General features: G+C 40.1%; 1 protein-coding gene across 7 annotated transcripts in view; it reads right to left on the bottom strand.

The window, feature by feature from the left end:
• The window catches only part of KIF16B (kinesin family member 16B), a 220,011-nt gene that overhangs the window by 196,345 nt on the left and 7,364 nt on the right, over window positions 1-16,302 (bottom strand). For 6 of the 7 annotated variants that reach the window (XM_032763280.2, XM_032763281.2, XM_032763284.2 and 3 more), the window contains exons 2-3: window positions 6,222-6,291; window positions 3,568-3,681 (exon numbers count right to left, since the gene is read on the bottom strand). In XM_032763280.2, the coding sequence (XP_032619171.1) occupies window positions 3,568-3,681; window positions 6,222-6,291 (184 nt within the window). Of the gene's footprint in view, window positions 1-3,567; window positions 3,682-6,221; window positions 6,292-16,302 lie in introns of those variants that run through there. The other variant, XM_032763279.2, reaches the window with a different exon arrangement.

The raw sequence follows: 16,302 nt of genomic DNA, 5'->3' as shown, positions 1-16,302 counted from the left end.
TGAGTTTGAACTCTGTTTTCTTCTGGCCAAAGCACAGAACATGTCTTCTTTATAGTAATTACCTTCTTTCCTCAGATAGCCCCTTCTCCTTTTGCTCTCAAATTTAACCAAATCTGACATTGTAGAGCACTCCATCCTCCTGGATCATCTACATAGCCATTTAGGTGTGCCTGGTTCCTTTCTGTTGTGGTGGGGTTGGATGGCTCCAGGCCCCATTACCCCTTAAAGAGGACAAACCACCCTGTTATACTGTGCCACTCTCAACAACCTCATGTACCAGGATTTGGGGACCTCTGTCGTAGACAATCGTAAGCACAATTCTCTCATGCTCTCCCTGTTATTTGAAGAGAATGTCTCCCATTTAATGCCATTCTGATGGTACCTTTCTTGAAATCATCATCCATATCTACATTTCATGTTGCTTTGATTGCCCCTCAACCATCTCTAGACTCTAGCGTTTGAAGATTGCCACTATCCATCTTCCCAAACGTTCAAAAACGTGAAGCTGTATTATCACCAAATAATTCCACTGACACCTCATTCATGTCAAAATCCGGTCCAACATTTGCCTCACTCTTAGTAATCCCTCGACGGGTATGCTCAAACCTGCCTCAAGGAATTGTGTCTCATTATTCCTACACAGAGCTGTAACTAGATATTTTAGCATCTAGGGCAAGCAAGCATATTTTCACCCCCTGCTGATTTTTATTAGGCATTTCTTTGCCCCATTTTACCAGCCCCGTGGCTTTACAACTGCCTCATTCATCCCACCCTTGGTATAGCCCCGTTCCTAGCCCTAATCCTCCCCACTAATCTAGTACTAGTCTTTTTTTTCTCACTATACAATCTGGCTACTCTAGGGGAACAAAAACATCTTTATACATAAAATTGTATTATGCTACATGACTCTTGAAAATTTATTCAGGTTAAAGTAAATCAATGATGTTTAGACAGAAGCAACCAGAGATTATTATTTTCTGAATTACTGCCCAGTGCATCAACTTGAACAGAACACACTGTTAGCACTAAGACTGAATCGCTAGGGCATTCTGTTAGCGGTTTCAAAAGGCCAGTACAACTGACCAGAAAAAAAAAATATATCTATCTTCATTCTTGTTGCACAGATATACAGCTAAAGATCAGCAGGTAAAATCTCTAGTCTAATTTCTGAGTCACTGTAGCACAACTCATGTCCACAAGAGGGCATTGATAGTACATGTAAAGCTAGATACAGTTTCATTTATCACTCAGTTATGTGTACATGGCAAAAGTTTAATGATAATGGACCAAACATGCTAGTAATTCAAGTATCCATTGTACTCCACGGTGAGCTGGACATGAATTAGGCAGGAAAGTTTCTGCAGTACCCTGGTGTAGTCAATTGGAAATTGTGTAGTAGCTTGATGCATGTTAAAATATGAATGTTTTCAATTATATATGAAAGTGAGTAATACAAGGAAGACAGCCTGTCTTGTATTTATTTTTGAAGTTGAAGTTAATTTATTTGAAGATGGCCTTCTGTTCTCCATGTGCCACAGGACTTTTTATTTAACACAAATGCATGATAGACAATGGAGGCTGAGATAGCTTGGCAGGGAACTGTTGGGATTTTTGGTACCCAAGAAGATCTGGGAGACAGTTTGGGATTGTGGGATATGCATTTAAATTGGGAATATCTGTTGTAAAGATCAATAGTGAATGTTGACATTTAAGAAAGTCGTTTTTAGATTTCACAGTTAACATCCTATTGATAGGAATGGTACAGTTCACTCTTCTAGGAGCTATTGTTTCAGGCTGCTGCTGCACCCTCAGGTCTTTCCTCACTGGCATTTTTTGTCTCCACAAGCAGTGCGCCTTGTATAGGAATCCTCCACAGATGTCAAAGTGACTTGCACCAATGCACTTTGCCCTAGTTTGAAATGGGCAAAACCTTAAAATGCTTAAATCTATCCCTATCCAGCAAAGCACTTACACACATGCTCGACTTTAAAAGCACATGCTTAAGCATCACTGGGACTTAACACATGCTTAAGCACCCTTTCTGAATAGGAATGCTTTCCAGGACTGGGACCTCAATGTTTGAGTTTGGGATTTTTATGAATGTTTTCAGTTATAATCTTTTCCTTCACTTAGTATCTTTAACTATCTTAATTTTTGTTTTTCAACGTATACATGCACAGAAACAAATAAAACTTACAAAATTCAGAAAACTAAAAACAGTGGCAACTACTGCAATGGAAAAATTTTCAATTGCCAAGAATTAACGATTTCTTTAGTTAAACATGCAATCAAGTGTTTGAATTAAATCGTAGATTAATCTATTATTTAAACTATAAAAATGAATGAGGAAGTTTTAACAAAAGGGATCTACTAGTTTGTATTAAATGGTTAAAGAGAAAACCAGGAGCAGAAATTCCCTGTCAGATAGCCATATTGGTTAACATTGCCAATAAAAACAGTCTGTTATAATAATACACCTTAATCTTGGCCTGAACTACCGTTTTTCTACTTTAGGCAGTTATTTTAGTCTTCCTGTTGGTTTTAACCCCCATGTCTTCAGGGATCAGGCCCACCAGTTTCACTTAATTCTAGACCACCAATACCACCACTGCAATGTATCTGCAGCAACTCTAGATACCAAAGGTCTTCACTGATATCCATAAATTCAGCAGGAAATTCCATTATTTAAGTATACTGAAAACTCTCTCATACAACAGGAGAGGAGCAATTGCCCTAACATGTTGGTACAGGATCAAAAGAGGAAAGTGCCGATATTGAAAAAACATTTGAATTGTGTGAGATAAATTAATTTGGGTCTGGAAGGGAACTAGGAAGGTCATAAGCAACAAAGGTCCTGCAAAAAGCACATATGACATATTTCAAAGTTAGTAGGATACCAATGTGCACTTACATTTGTGTGCCTAAATTAAGTGAAAATATGTAGTGTGCAAGCAATTACACAAGCCTGTCTTCAGAAAAAGAGTCTCCATATGTTTAGACTTGGGTGGAGGAGACAGTCACCAGATCTACATAATTATAGATGACAGATATGCATTCTTGTGGGTGAGAGAAGAAAGGTAATTTAGAGGGCAAAGTCTACAACTCTACATTAGAAAGCTGACATGTAATACTCTGGGGAGAAGTATCAAGAACCTGTTTCAAGCAGGTTCTCAAATCCTTAATAAATCTTTAGTTCAAACAGGATTTTACCTGGAAAAACTGAATGTTTGTGTCTTTTTGAATTAAGCAGATGTATCTGGTGTTCAGAAGGTGATTTTTAAGTTTTTAGGTGACAAATATAGGTAGCACAGTAATAGCTTTACTAAGGATTTCACTAACCTGACCTAACAAAATAAGTCAGACAAGAGAACCAGACAATGGACATTCCTTCTGTACTGCGAGAAAACATATAGCTAGCTGTGTTGGCTGTCCTAACGCTTCTCTCAAACATGTAGGGAATTTCCAAATTGGGCAGAGAGAACTGTAAAAGGGAGAAAACGTCACATTAGTCTTTCAATATTAAAAAAAAAAAAAAATCAATCAATTCTAAAAGTTTAGAAAGCCTACCACTTCTTGAGACACATAGACAGGACTTTTACTGTCTGCTGAGAAATAGGAGAAGTCGTAGGTAAATGTTTTTGTCCGTTCTCTTCCTATGTCTCCAGTTCCTCCTTCTGGTATCTACAGGAAACAAGAGAGTTGGCATGTAGCATGATAAAGTAATCAATTCAAAAGAGATTTTGCAACATAGATGATTGGAATACAAATTTCATAGGAGAGCACACAAAGAGAGCATTTTAATGAAAGGTTTTCCTTTTTTGTTATTCTAACAAATATACACACTTGGTGAAAAAAGTTAGCAAGTAACATCTGCTTTCATAAGAAAGGCACGGTCTTATGAAAAGAGCACTGTAGGCATGTTACTCTTTATTTTAAAATTACTTTTAATGTATTGGCTCATTTTTGTTATGTTACTATGTATTGTTTACCATTACTTGTTATTACAAGTTAAATTCTGTGTAGGAAATTCTAAGACAATATTCTGAACATTTACTTAATGAACAAACACTTTACCATGTACAAACTGAATTGCATATGAAAGCACACATGTAATTAAAATGGTCATATATGCCTTCAGCTTAAGGCTATCATCATGCTGGAGGCAGACTGCTCATGACATTAGCAATATGTACTACTATCCGAGTCTCAGGCTACGTCTTCACTACCCGCCGTATCGGCGGGTAGCAATCGATTGCTCGGGGATCGATATATCGCGTCTCATCTAGACGCGATATATTGATCCCCGAATGTGCTTATATCAATTCCAGAACTCCACCAACCCGAACGGAGTTGCGGAATCACCAGGAGGAGCTGCAGACATCGATCCCGCGCCATGAGGATGGTGAGTAATTCGATCTTAGATACTTGAACTTCAGCTGCATTATTCACGTAGCTGAAGTTGCGTATCTAAGATCAATTTTCCCCCATAGCGTAGACCAGCCCACACACACACACAATTCTCCTTTCGGGGAAGGAACATAATGTAGTTAAGAGTGGGGGATTATGCATCAGGTATACTGGATTTTATCTCCAGCTCTGCCACTCGTTTCACTATGTCATGTTAAGAAAAGTATCTCAACTTCTGTGCCTTGGCTCACTCCGCTATAAAAAGGTTGTAAAGCTTGTGTATATGAAAGGTGCATCAGGTAGAATAGTGCAGGGTTCTCAACCTTTTTCTTTCTAAGGCCCCTGCAACATTTTATAAAAATTTCATGGCCCATCTGTGCCACGACAACTGTTTTTCTGAACATAAAAGCCAGGGCCAGCATTAGGGGGTAGCAAGCAGGGCAACTGCCCAGGGCACTATGCCACAGAGGGTCCTGTGATACTAAGTTGCTCAGGCTTTGACTTCAGCCACGGGTGGCAAGGCTTGGAGCCCCAGGCTTCAGCCCCCCAGGCAGTGGGACTTTGGCTTTCTGCCCTGAGCCCCAGCAAGTCTACTGCTGGCCCTACTTGGCAGACTCCCTGAAACCTGCTTGCAGCCCCCACAAGTGGATCCCGGATGCCTGGTGGAGAACCAGCGGAACAGTGTTCATAAAGCACTGATGAGAAGGTGCTACAATAGCACAAAGAAAAAATCTAAAGATATTTGACTATGTAGCATTAAATAATAAAAGTTTAAAATAAAGGTCTACATTTTTTGTTAAATAAGCTAAAAGTATGTTAATTTGCTGAATCCATCAAGTAACAAAGGCATGATTATTTAGCATATTTTAACTTTATTGTATCTTTCTTCATTCCCATTTTAAATTCCTTTGAAATAAAAATCTCACCAGCCAATTCCTACTTCTGTTCTGCCCAGCTATACACAATGTTGGGATATCACATCTGTGGTGAGGATAGCAAGAGTGCATGCAGGTAACTGGCCATAAAATGCTATCTCACATACATTCACAATATATTTCATTTAATACATTTTTCTGAAATCCCAGAAGACATGTGTATTAAGTCTTTGTAAAACCACTCCATACAAAAACAAATCTAATGGCATAACTCCTTTGGGGTATTTGTACATCCAGCTTAATTACTGATAGCAGATGTAATAGCATGGTTTATGTAAGAAACGGCCAGCACAACTAGGACTTTAAATGTGTTGAAAGCCTCTTTAACATTTGTCATTGGAGGCTTTCAGAACATCAACCTACCTTTAATATCTTTAAATATTTGCAGGTGAGTTTTGCACACCTTGAAAAATTCTGCATACCTGGTGCAGTTAGTTATCTTTTGGCAAGTAAGAAAAATGTAATAAGATTTTTAAATCATCTTAGTAAATAGTGGCAAGCAGACCTTCCACCTGATTTAGTAAATTTTCACTACAATTTTGGAAGGCTGTTTGTACAGCAGGATGGAAAATTGGAGTTAATTAGAAACAGAGTATAAATGTTTTTTCCATTGTAAGCACTCATTCTCCAGCTAAGTGAATGGCCACAGCAACAGAAATACTTAAGAAACGGGTCCTATGGGTTGCCTTTCAAATGAAATTTGTACAACAAACAATAGTAACTTCCCTATCTTGGTCTCCAGACAACAATGCAAAGATGTAGATAAGCCAAAGGCCTCTCCCTCATATGAAATGGACACTACCAATTACCTATTTATCAGAATCTTGTTTTGATGGCTAACTTGGTTATAATTTTTGCTTCCCAAATGAGAACACTCACCTTTATATTTGTGATTGTTGTTTTATTTTTTTCCATTGAAATAATAAATTTAGCATCCAGGTCCTTTTCCCTGTAAATAAAAAGCATGATTTCAGTTTGTTGAAAAAAACTTTATCTTGCATATAGCAATCAAAGTTTAACTGTTTTTATAACACTACTTTAGCACTGTATATGAATATTAGTCAATTTCTTTTTTCATTGAGGCATGCTTCACTGCTTTTCATTTCTGATATATTTGTATTGCCTGAGCTTGTTTCCAAGTTCCTTCCACCAAGTCCCTTCCAGGAAAAATTCAACACCAGAAGTTTGATTAGACACCTAAATTAATAGTTTTCTCTTACTGGCAGATCTGATCCAAAGCCCGGTGAAGTTGTTGGGAGCATTCTCCAGCTAGCTCTAATGAATTCTGAAATAAAACATTATGAAGGAAACCTTAACTCTTTCCACCCAGTTAGCAACAATTCTGTTTTGGCCTGAACCAGGACCCAACTTGGCCACATGGTCTAGGTAATGAACGGAGTATTGTTTTAACTGTAATTCTTCCTTAGAGACTCAGTGTTGACAACTCGCAATTTTACTTAAAAAGCCTCACAATATTTTGTGTTTTTTGTGATGTCCCAGCTGCTAGAATTGGGTTGTTACCTGAGAATCTCAGCTTTCATTTAAACAACAAACAAGCCTTCATGGCATTGGTGGACAACCTGTGGCTCACGGGCCACACACAACCCATCACGGGAATCCGCTGGTGGGCCACAAGACAGTTTATTTACTTTGACTGTCCACAGGCACAGCCGCCTGCAGCGCGCAGTGTCCGTGGTTCGCTGTTCCCAGCCAATGGGAGCTGCAGGCAGCCGTGCCTGCGGACAGTCAATGCAAACAAAGGCCTGGTCTACACTACGCGTTTATACTGATTTGCAGGCCATAAACCAATCTTACACTGCAACGTCCAACAACGAGGCCCTTATTATCGATTATAAAGGGCTCTTTAAACCAGTTTCCTGATACTCCCCGACGGAGGAAGAAGCCGCTGAATTGGATTACCATATCGGATTTAGGGTTAGTGGTGGCCACAAAATCGAACGGATTGCCTCTGGGCGTATCCCACCAGTGCTGTCCAGAGCAGTACAATGGATGCAATCTGAATTTCTGAAGGACCTGGCCAGGTAGAACAGGAAAGCCCTGCGAACTTATGTGATTTCCATTTCCTGTTGCCCAGCGTGGAGGGAAAGCCTCTGATCAGGCACGGGTGGCATTGCAGTCGCGCAATCCGAAAGGCTTCCAGGCATGACTGTACAGGAAGATACTCTGTACTGACCGCATGTAATGAGGAAGCAATCTGTTCTATCAGAGTTCCGTTTCCAGAAGCCTGGAAATGACAAAGCCATTTGAAAAAATCTCCAGCAGAAGGCCACGGCAGGGATCAGCCATAGTGCTGCATGCAGCATTAACGGAAAAAGCCCAAAGAATCAAATGGATACACTCATGAAGGGGAGTGGAGTTACTAGGACTCCACTTTATTCCCACAAGTCCGCATCCGAAACATTTGCATTATTGGATGAGCTTCCAAAGCCTGTAGGGTCAACACATTGTCCCGGGTGGTTCAGGTATGTCAAATCCCTCCCACCGTGAAAGAAAAGGGAAAAAATTGTCATTCTATGAAATTTTTTCTGATATGTCACCGCTGCATAATGTACTGACTGCATTGCCTGCTGGAGAGCGGGCTGGAGAAATGAACAGCAGCACCCTCCCACTCCCCTCCTCAAAGTGGCAGACAGGACAATATGACTGGTATCCATCGTATCATAGGCATCATGAGCGCTCACTGGGCTTGGCCTTCAGGTGAGGTCGCCAGGGCTCAACCTGGCAAACATAGGAATGATTTCCCGGTCATGGCCCAGTGCATGGAACACAGAATACAAGGCAGCGTAACTGTCTGTAGCAATAGAGCCTAAGCGGGCTGATCCATTCAAGCCCCCTCACTTGTCAGTCTTAAAGGAATGATCCTGTTACTTAACCTGGACTATCATAGCAAGCTGGAGGCTGACCCTCCCCCCATTAATGTCGCAAAAAGTCAGTGTTTCTATTCCTACATCCGTATTACTTCATTCACACAAATGGGCGGGACATATGCAACATAGCAGGAGGGTGGGGGAACAGGAAGCACGGTGGGGTTGTGCAGGGTAGCCCCTAGAATGGATGCAGCTCATAATTCTGTGGATCTGACACGGAGCGCGTTGTTGCGTGTCTGGTACACTAGTCTCTAGCACACGTTTGGCCCATATTCTAACAGGCTGACCTCATTTTAGATAACCATAAGGGGAATGACGGGGGGTCATCCCATTTTTGTCCTTGCGCCCCCAGCCGGACCTCACAGGAACACCTCGGAACAAGCAGCAGACGTAACAGAATGTGACTGATAACCGTTCCCATCGCCCAATTTAACATACATGGCAGACAGTACGAAATAAGATAACCATCTCCTGCTTACCTAGTAGCAAAGGCAAAATGAAGCTGCTCGTGTACGCATGACGTACCGCTGCCTGTCAGTGGCTCCAGTACACACGTGAACATGCACAGGCAAACGGGCTTCAGATCTGCCATGACTATCGGCGGTTTGGCCAGGGCAAATTCCAGGGAAAAAGGGCATCAAAAGATTGTCTCTGTGCTTTTCACGGAGGAAAGGATGAGTGACGACATTTACCAGGAATCACCCGAAACTATTTGCACCATCAATGGCCATTGAATCCAAACCCGAATTCCAAAGGGCGGGGAGGGACTGCATATGGGATAGCTACGGGATAGCTACCCACAGAGCAATGCTCCAGAAATCAACGCTAGCCTCGGTACATGGACGCACGCCACCAAATTAATGTGCTTAGTGTGGCCGCGTGCACTCGACTTTATACAATCTGTTTTACAAGACCGGTTTATGTAAAATTGGAATAATCCCGTAGTGTAGACGTACCCAAACTGTCTCGTGGCCTGCCAGTGGATTACCCTGATGGGCTGCATGTGGCCCATAGGCCACAGGTTGCCCACCACTGCTTCATGGCAAACATCAAGAACCTCAAATGTATTTTTTAATGCTAATGATTGGTGGGGGAGAGAGAGACCGAGTGTTTTAAATACTTGGAGTTGGCAGCTCTAGAGACTTTGGTTGTAGCCACAGGGGGCATGCTTCTCTCCTCCTGTAGTCTAACAGCCCTCTTCTCCCCCCCCCCGCCCCCCACGGCTGTTCCACAAAAATCTGTCCAATTCTGCAGCAGAGAGTGGGGAAGATATAAAGGAGATCAACCCTGGAAAAGCCAGGACAGGGCAAGAGATAATCGATTTACGGCCCTGACATATGCCCTCCCATGAACACCTGAAGACACCAAAGAAAGAGCAAGCTACAATCTCACTAGATCAGTTTCCCCCACACAGGCCCCCTCTAGTGGCTGGCGACTTCGAGAATTATTTGGATTACTGGTCTTGGAAAACATTCTCAAGTGTTAGCAACTACATTATAATCAGCATTCCTGCCTGTCTGAAATATCAGGAAAGAGCCAACTCAGTGCCTGGGAAACAGCATGTGCCAACCTGTTGCAGAGATTTGATTTCATTATACCTAACTATTAAACATGAGTAGTCCATATGCATATTTGCAATTACATTTGTTTTAATAAGGTTACCCATTAAAAATATTGTTACACATAACATCTCATGCATTATAAAAATGTGTGAAATATAAAAGCTAAACTAAGGTCTTGGCTATACTGGTGCTTTACAGTGCTGCAACTTTCTCGCTCAGGGGTGTGAAAAAAAACACCCCCCTGAGCGCTGCAAGATACACCCCTCCCAGCGCTGCAAGCTAATCCCCATGAGGAGGTGAAGTACGTGCAGCGCTGGGAGACCTCTCTCCCAGCGCTGGCACTGTGACCACACTCACACTTCAAAGCGCTGCCGTGGCAGCACTCCCGCAGCAGAGCTTTGAAGTTTCGAGTGTAGCCATACCCTTAAAGAGCAAGTAGTGTTGTACACCAGACAAAATGATATTCACAATATTAGTCAAAAATCACATCAGCTGTTACAAATCTCAGATCGATAAGTCACCTAGCAAATAATCAATCATATCTGACTGACATATAGCAAAGTAAAAGGAGATAAAATAACAACCATGTTTTCATGAATATTTGATATTTACTTAGGCCAGATTAAAATGAAAAATAGCAGAGAGTAAATTCTTCCCTCTCCCCTCCCAGCCAAGGAATACCCTTGCCAAGCGCAAGCAGACCAAGAAAAGACTTTTGGTTTAATATTTCCCTCCAAATGGTAGGCTGGAACATCACTTCTTAATCCTTGCTCATTGATAAGTCACCCTTTGCCCCATTCAGTCTCCTTCTAGAAGTAATTCTGAAGGAACAGGAGAGACATTTTAAAAACCTCAGTCAATGAACAAAAGATAATAAATAATAAGCCAATAAAGATGCTTATTTAAATATCAATACATGGATTACATTATTTTTTAACCCAATGAAAACAGACTTTTAATAGTGTAGAGTTAATGCTGTAATTTGAATTTAGGTTTACCAGAAAAACACTAGAACTGCCTTTGAGGATGATCTCTTTATAACATCAATTCCCCCCCCCCCCCCCCACAGTTCTCTCCCTTTTGTTACTATCCCCCTCTGCTCCTGTCACTTCCCTTTCCAGCACCTGTCCCTGAACTCCGCCTCCTGCCAGCTTCTACCCGTCTGTCTGTCCTCCACCCCNTGTGGCACCTTGGAGACTAACAAATTTATTTGGGCATAAGCTTTTGTGGGCTAAAGCCCACTTCATCAGATGCACGGAGTGGAACATATAGCAGGGAGGTATAAATACACAGCATATGACAAGACGGGAGTTGCCTTACCAAGTGTGGGGGGGGTCAGTGTTGCCAAAAAGAGAGTTTTAAATATAAAAATGTACTACATATTGTTTTTACAAGAAATCTTCAGTCACTTATTTTTGTGGTAACAGACCACATGTAAGATCTCAGCATTTTTCTTTTACTCTATCAATTTATAAGGCTGTACATAACAGAATTGGGATTTAGACCTCTTTAAAAAAAAAAGGAATCTCCTAAAAAGGTGACCTGCAAAAGGAAAATCAGGGATTTTACTCCTGGAGTGAGGGGAAGGTTAAAAATGAATGTAGGATCTGAGCTATTCACTGTCGAAACTGAGTGAAATGCAAATGTAAAGAGAATAAATAATGGAAAGTAAAATGGATTTTTTTTAAATCAGTTTAAAGAATGTATTATTTATATTACTAATACTAGGTTTCCAATATGTGATTTTTGTAAGTTGACAGAGTCTGTTAAAATCTAAACGGAGACCAATTATGTAGCCATAATGCAGTCTAACATTACGCCGTTGCAGTCTTTACACAAGTATTATTTGGAAATGAATTTTGCTCAAAACTTTTGGGACTGAACGCATCATCTTAATTACCAAAAAATTAAGCAAAGTAATAAGCTGCAATTCACCGTCCCATTACCATTATATGAGCATTGAAGGCCTGAAAAGAAGCCTTCCGCAGTTAGCAACTTTTACAATACACAGTACTTACCATGCAATCTGAGCCATAGTTCACAATTTAGACATGAGCTTCAAACACTGCCCAAAAACACATCATCACCAGAAATAAGATACAAGCCTCTATTTCCCTTCCCTTCATTATACAAAGTAAAATAAAGGGAAAGGCTACCCTTTATTTATGTTTAACGGCGTGATAATTTATTGCATTCAAAGAACTTGTTTCCTCTGAAATCAGATCTATTCTCAAGCTAATGCTCCACTCCAATTTTCAGCCTTTCACTGCTGTCACTTCATACACTATGCAGAGCTCTATAATTAAGCTTACAACCTATGACCTCTTGGCTCAGAACTAATGTTATGAAGTGATCAAGGCAGGTAAATTGCTTGACACCGATGTTAGGAAATATTTTAACTAAGTATTTAGTATTAACCCTCTAGTACTACTAAATTCAGATATTCGTAGGGGGGAAAATTCTGGAGAACTATTATAGATGTCAGCCCCTTGTTTCAGTATCAAGAGTACCGACACCAGAAATTAAGGTATACTAACAATAGTCTGTATGTCTGACAAGTGGATTATCTGCTCACACATTTAATAATTCTTCTTCGCTTTTATAGGGCTAGGATCTGACATTAGGCAGAGCCATGAGGTGGGCTGGTACATAAACTATACTGATCCAGGAGAAGAACTGAGAAACTGACTCAGAGACACTTCTGAGACATGTTTCCTCCCTTGCTTTCTTGATACACTGCATTACTACCCATTCCCCATCAAGATTCCAGTTCCTTGCTCAACTGCTCCACAGACGAAGAAAGCAGGCAAGTAGTCCTTCTTATTCCTATGCACTTGGACTTTATATCTAGTCAGCCCACATAAAAGGAGGTTTTTTCCCACTGAATGGGCATGTAATCCAAGCTAAACCATTAAAACTAACCCCCCACATTTCAAGGAACAGAGTAAACCTCATTACATCCTCTTGTGATGTCACTATTCCAGTCCTTCACAAGCCTTTGTCAAATTTCTCCCACAAGGAAAGGGAACCAAGAACTGGAAAGTCCTGGCACAGTAAACATACAAAGCCAGGGCAGGCAACCTATGGCACACCTGCCAAAGGCAGCAAGCAAGCTGATTTTCAGTGGCACTCACACTGCCCGGGTCCTGGCCACCGGTCGGGGGGCTCTGCATTTTAATTTAATTTTAAATGAAGCTTCTTAAACATTTTAAATACCTTATTTACATTACAATAATCGTTTAGTTATATATTATAGACTTATAGAAAGAGACCTTCTAATTTTAAAGTATTATTGACATACGAAACCTTAAAATTAGAGTGAATAAATGAAGACTTGGCACACCACTTCTAAAAGGCTGCCAACTCCTGATATAAACAAATGAAAGACAATCTTGAGACACCATTTTTATACATAGAGCAGCAAAAGGGCACAATTTTTGCCTTTGCTTCACAGTTCACTTTTAAGATACTTTTGAAAATTGGAAAACACCTAGAAATAATTCAACTGTCTTTGTTCTTTATTATTTGATGACTCATGAGGTATTCATCTGCTCCTGACGCTTATTCCCACAAGGAAGGCATGATTTTATGTTTATTATTGAATTACTTATACAGTAACCAATTGTGATGTCACAGAGGAAAATTTTAGGAAGAGAACCAGTACCAGGACCATGTTTTGTTATCAATAAAAAACAAAAGGAAAAAAATACACACAGAAAACAACCAAAGCCCTTTTCAAATACAGTGTTCTAATAGGGGATTGGGTGCAGCATTGATACAAGATGGAATTGGGGGGAGGGGAAGAGGCACCCCATTGCCTACTGAAGCAAAAAAATTAACAAAACTATGCCATAATTGAAATGGAGTGCTATGCCGTCCTCAAACTTCGCATAGGCACAACTCTTCATTAAAGACTACTATCAGAATTTAATGCCCAATAAAGGCTATTAAGTAAATTTCAGGCTTAATTTTTTTGCTGCTGCCATGACATTAAGGGGGTAATTAGAATTTTGTTTTCAACATTATTCAGCGGTTGTGGCCAAAAAGACTTCCTCAAGTTTTCAACAGAAAATTCACATTGGGGTTCACACCAAACAGAATGTTTCAGCCCAGAAATATTTCAGGAAGTTATGATAACCTCAAACTGGGAGGTGTAACTGAAATAATTCTGTAACCATACTACTAGGTTTTATTGCCAGATGAGACCTAATTTCTTTACATAGCTTATAACAAGTAGAATTTTTCAAAAGTGTGTAAGTGACTTTGGCTGTAAGTCCCATTTTCAAATGTGTCACAAGACAATTAAAGGTGTCCAATTGTGTCATCTGACCAGTTTGTATGAGTATGAAGTTAATCAGAACTGTATTATTAGACTGAACTGTCTCTTTGAAGTCCTTCAACATTATGTATTCAATATTCTTCTTCTAATCAGGAGACTAGTGTCTATATTTGTATTTTTATGACTTATGATTTTTATCCATATCCAAACAGATTCACAAGTCATTAACATTCTATTTGTAAAACTACAAGATTCCATGATCCCTATCTCTATGACCAAGTCAGTCCTTTCTGCATAGTTTATAGCCCCATATTACATTATCTCAGTAATTTTTATCTTTCCATCATGTTTCAGTAATTCCTACTGTATTATGTTAGCATCCTCTTTCATTGTCAGACATTCTACTTCACATCTGAAATGAAGAGGTGCTCTTCCTTCATATACTTGGTTTTTCCCACCCCCATGATAAGAAAAGCTCTCTCAACTGGAGATCAGAGAAGCCAGTTCTGAGATGGATTTGTTCCACGCTGTCCTTATATGCCACCTTGAAAAATAACTATACCTCTGTTCAGCAACTCTGGCCTCATGATTCTCTACCTAGGCTTTGAAGCCTTATCTGCACTATACACCACTTGGTCACAAGTTAAGTACTAGTAATTGTATATGACATCCTCAGTTCAGAAAACTGAGTAGCTCCCACCTTGAGTTTAGTATCATGAGTTTATAGGTTTACATCACAACAAATGGGTACTCAATATCTACTGTCACTCCTAAGAATGACACTTCCATTTGTTTTGGCTAGAAGCGAATAAGAAAGCAGAGTAACTGATTTCAAAATATCTAAAGCAACTGTAACAAGGTGACAGAGTTCCATATATAAAGATATCAGAGAACAAATATATGCATAAGGGAACTTCAAGGGCCAGACCTTCACCTGACTCAAGTTGTCATATGTCCATTGACTTCAACTGAGCTATGACAACAATTTACACAAGCTGAGGATCTGGCCAATTGTGAATGATTTATGATAAGATGGGCAAGCAGAATTTTCAACAGCTGCTCCCAAGTAATTCTCTCCCACTCCCACACCATCACCACAATGTTAAGCCTAGCCATAGCAAGTTCTATGGCTAGGCTAAGAAGTTTTTCATGACAACTTTATATGGCTAAACTAATATGTATGTTGTGAGAAAATAAGAGTGTGTGGCTATATAATTCACAAGTGCAACAATACAGATTACACTGATGACAAATGGTTATCTAGAGCTAAGGGAAAGGTTAAGTTCTAGGGCTTCTGAGTAACATATAGAATTCTGAAACCAAGGCTGAAACTCTCCAGGAAAATGACACATTTTCAAGTGTTCTGCTTCCTGAGGATTTTCCTGGGATTGCTGCAGAATTTCAGTGCCCAAAAGTTTAAAGTTCAACACACTGATTGATAACTAATATCATATACAGTACAAGTCATACAATTTAGGCTATTCAGAGATTCTTCTCATTGGAGCAGTGAAATGAGACTCGAGATGCAAAAGCAAAGATTCAGTTATCACAGATTACAAAATCAAGTGTTTAAAAAGATATGTGCTCTAAATAAATATTTAGAACAGTCAAGTGTGGAACTAGGTTTTGCTCAAATATAAGGAGAAATCCTAGCAGATTCTCCGAGCAAGCAGTGATCCAAAGTGCCAAAAGGTGGGGCAATAAACAGACTGAAACATAAGCACTGGGTATTATTCTAAAAATACAGAAGGTAATAAGTTATCATCATTCATGAAGTTTTAGAGAGTACCTAGACAAAATTTAGCACATCTTAGGAGGACGACGACGACAGGGAGGAACTTGTTTGTTGTGCCTTCAAGTGGAGTAGTTGCCTGACTTCTAGTTCTTCTAATATGAGAAACCAATATTTTTCATGTAGTTTGTGGTGTTTTTTAAATAAGTGTGATTGTTTACATACCATGCTAGATCAGAAACAAAGATGCAGCTGTCTATGCTATAAAGCAGGGGTTCTCAAACTTCGTTGCACTATGACCCCCTTCTGACAACAAAAATTACTACATGACCCCAGGAGGGAGGACTGAAGCCTGAGCCTGCACGAGCCCTGCCACCACAGGAGGGCCAAAGGCCCAGCAAGTCTAACACCAGCCCTGACTACAGTTTGAGAACCACTGCTATAGAGGTACAGTATAATGGACCAATATTTACTTTCTACATGGGCAAACCACCAAGTT

The sequence above is a fragment of the Chelonoidis abingdonii genome, chromosome 3 (assembly GCF_003597395.2).
Source record: "Chelonoidis abingdonii isolate Lonesome George chromosome 3, CheloAbing_2.0, whole genome shotgun sequence".
In the NCBI taxonomy this organism is placed as follows: domain Eukaryota; kingdom Metazoa; phylum Chordata; order Testudines; family Testudinidae; genus Chelonoidis; species Chelonoidis abingdonii.
This window is presented reverse-complemented; position numbering and strand designations above follow the sequence as displayed.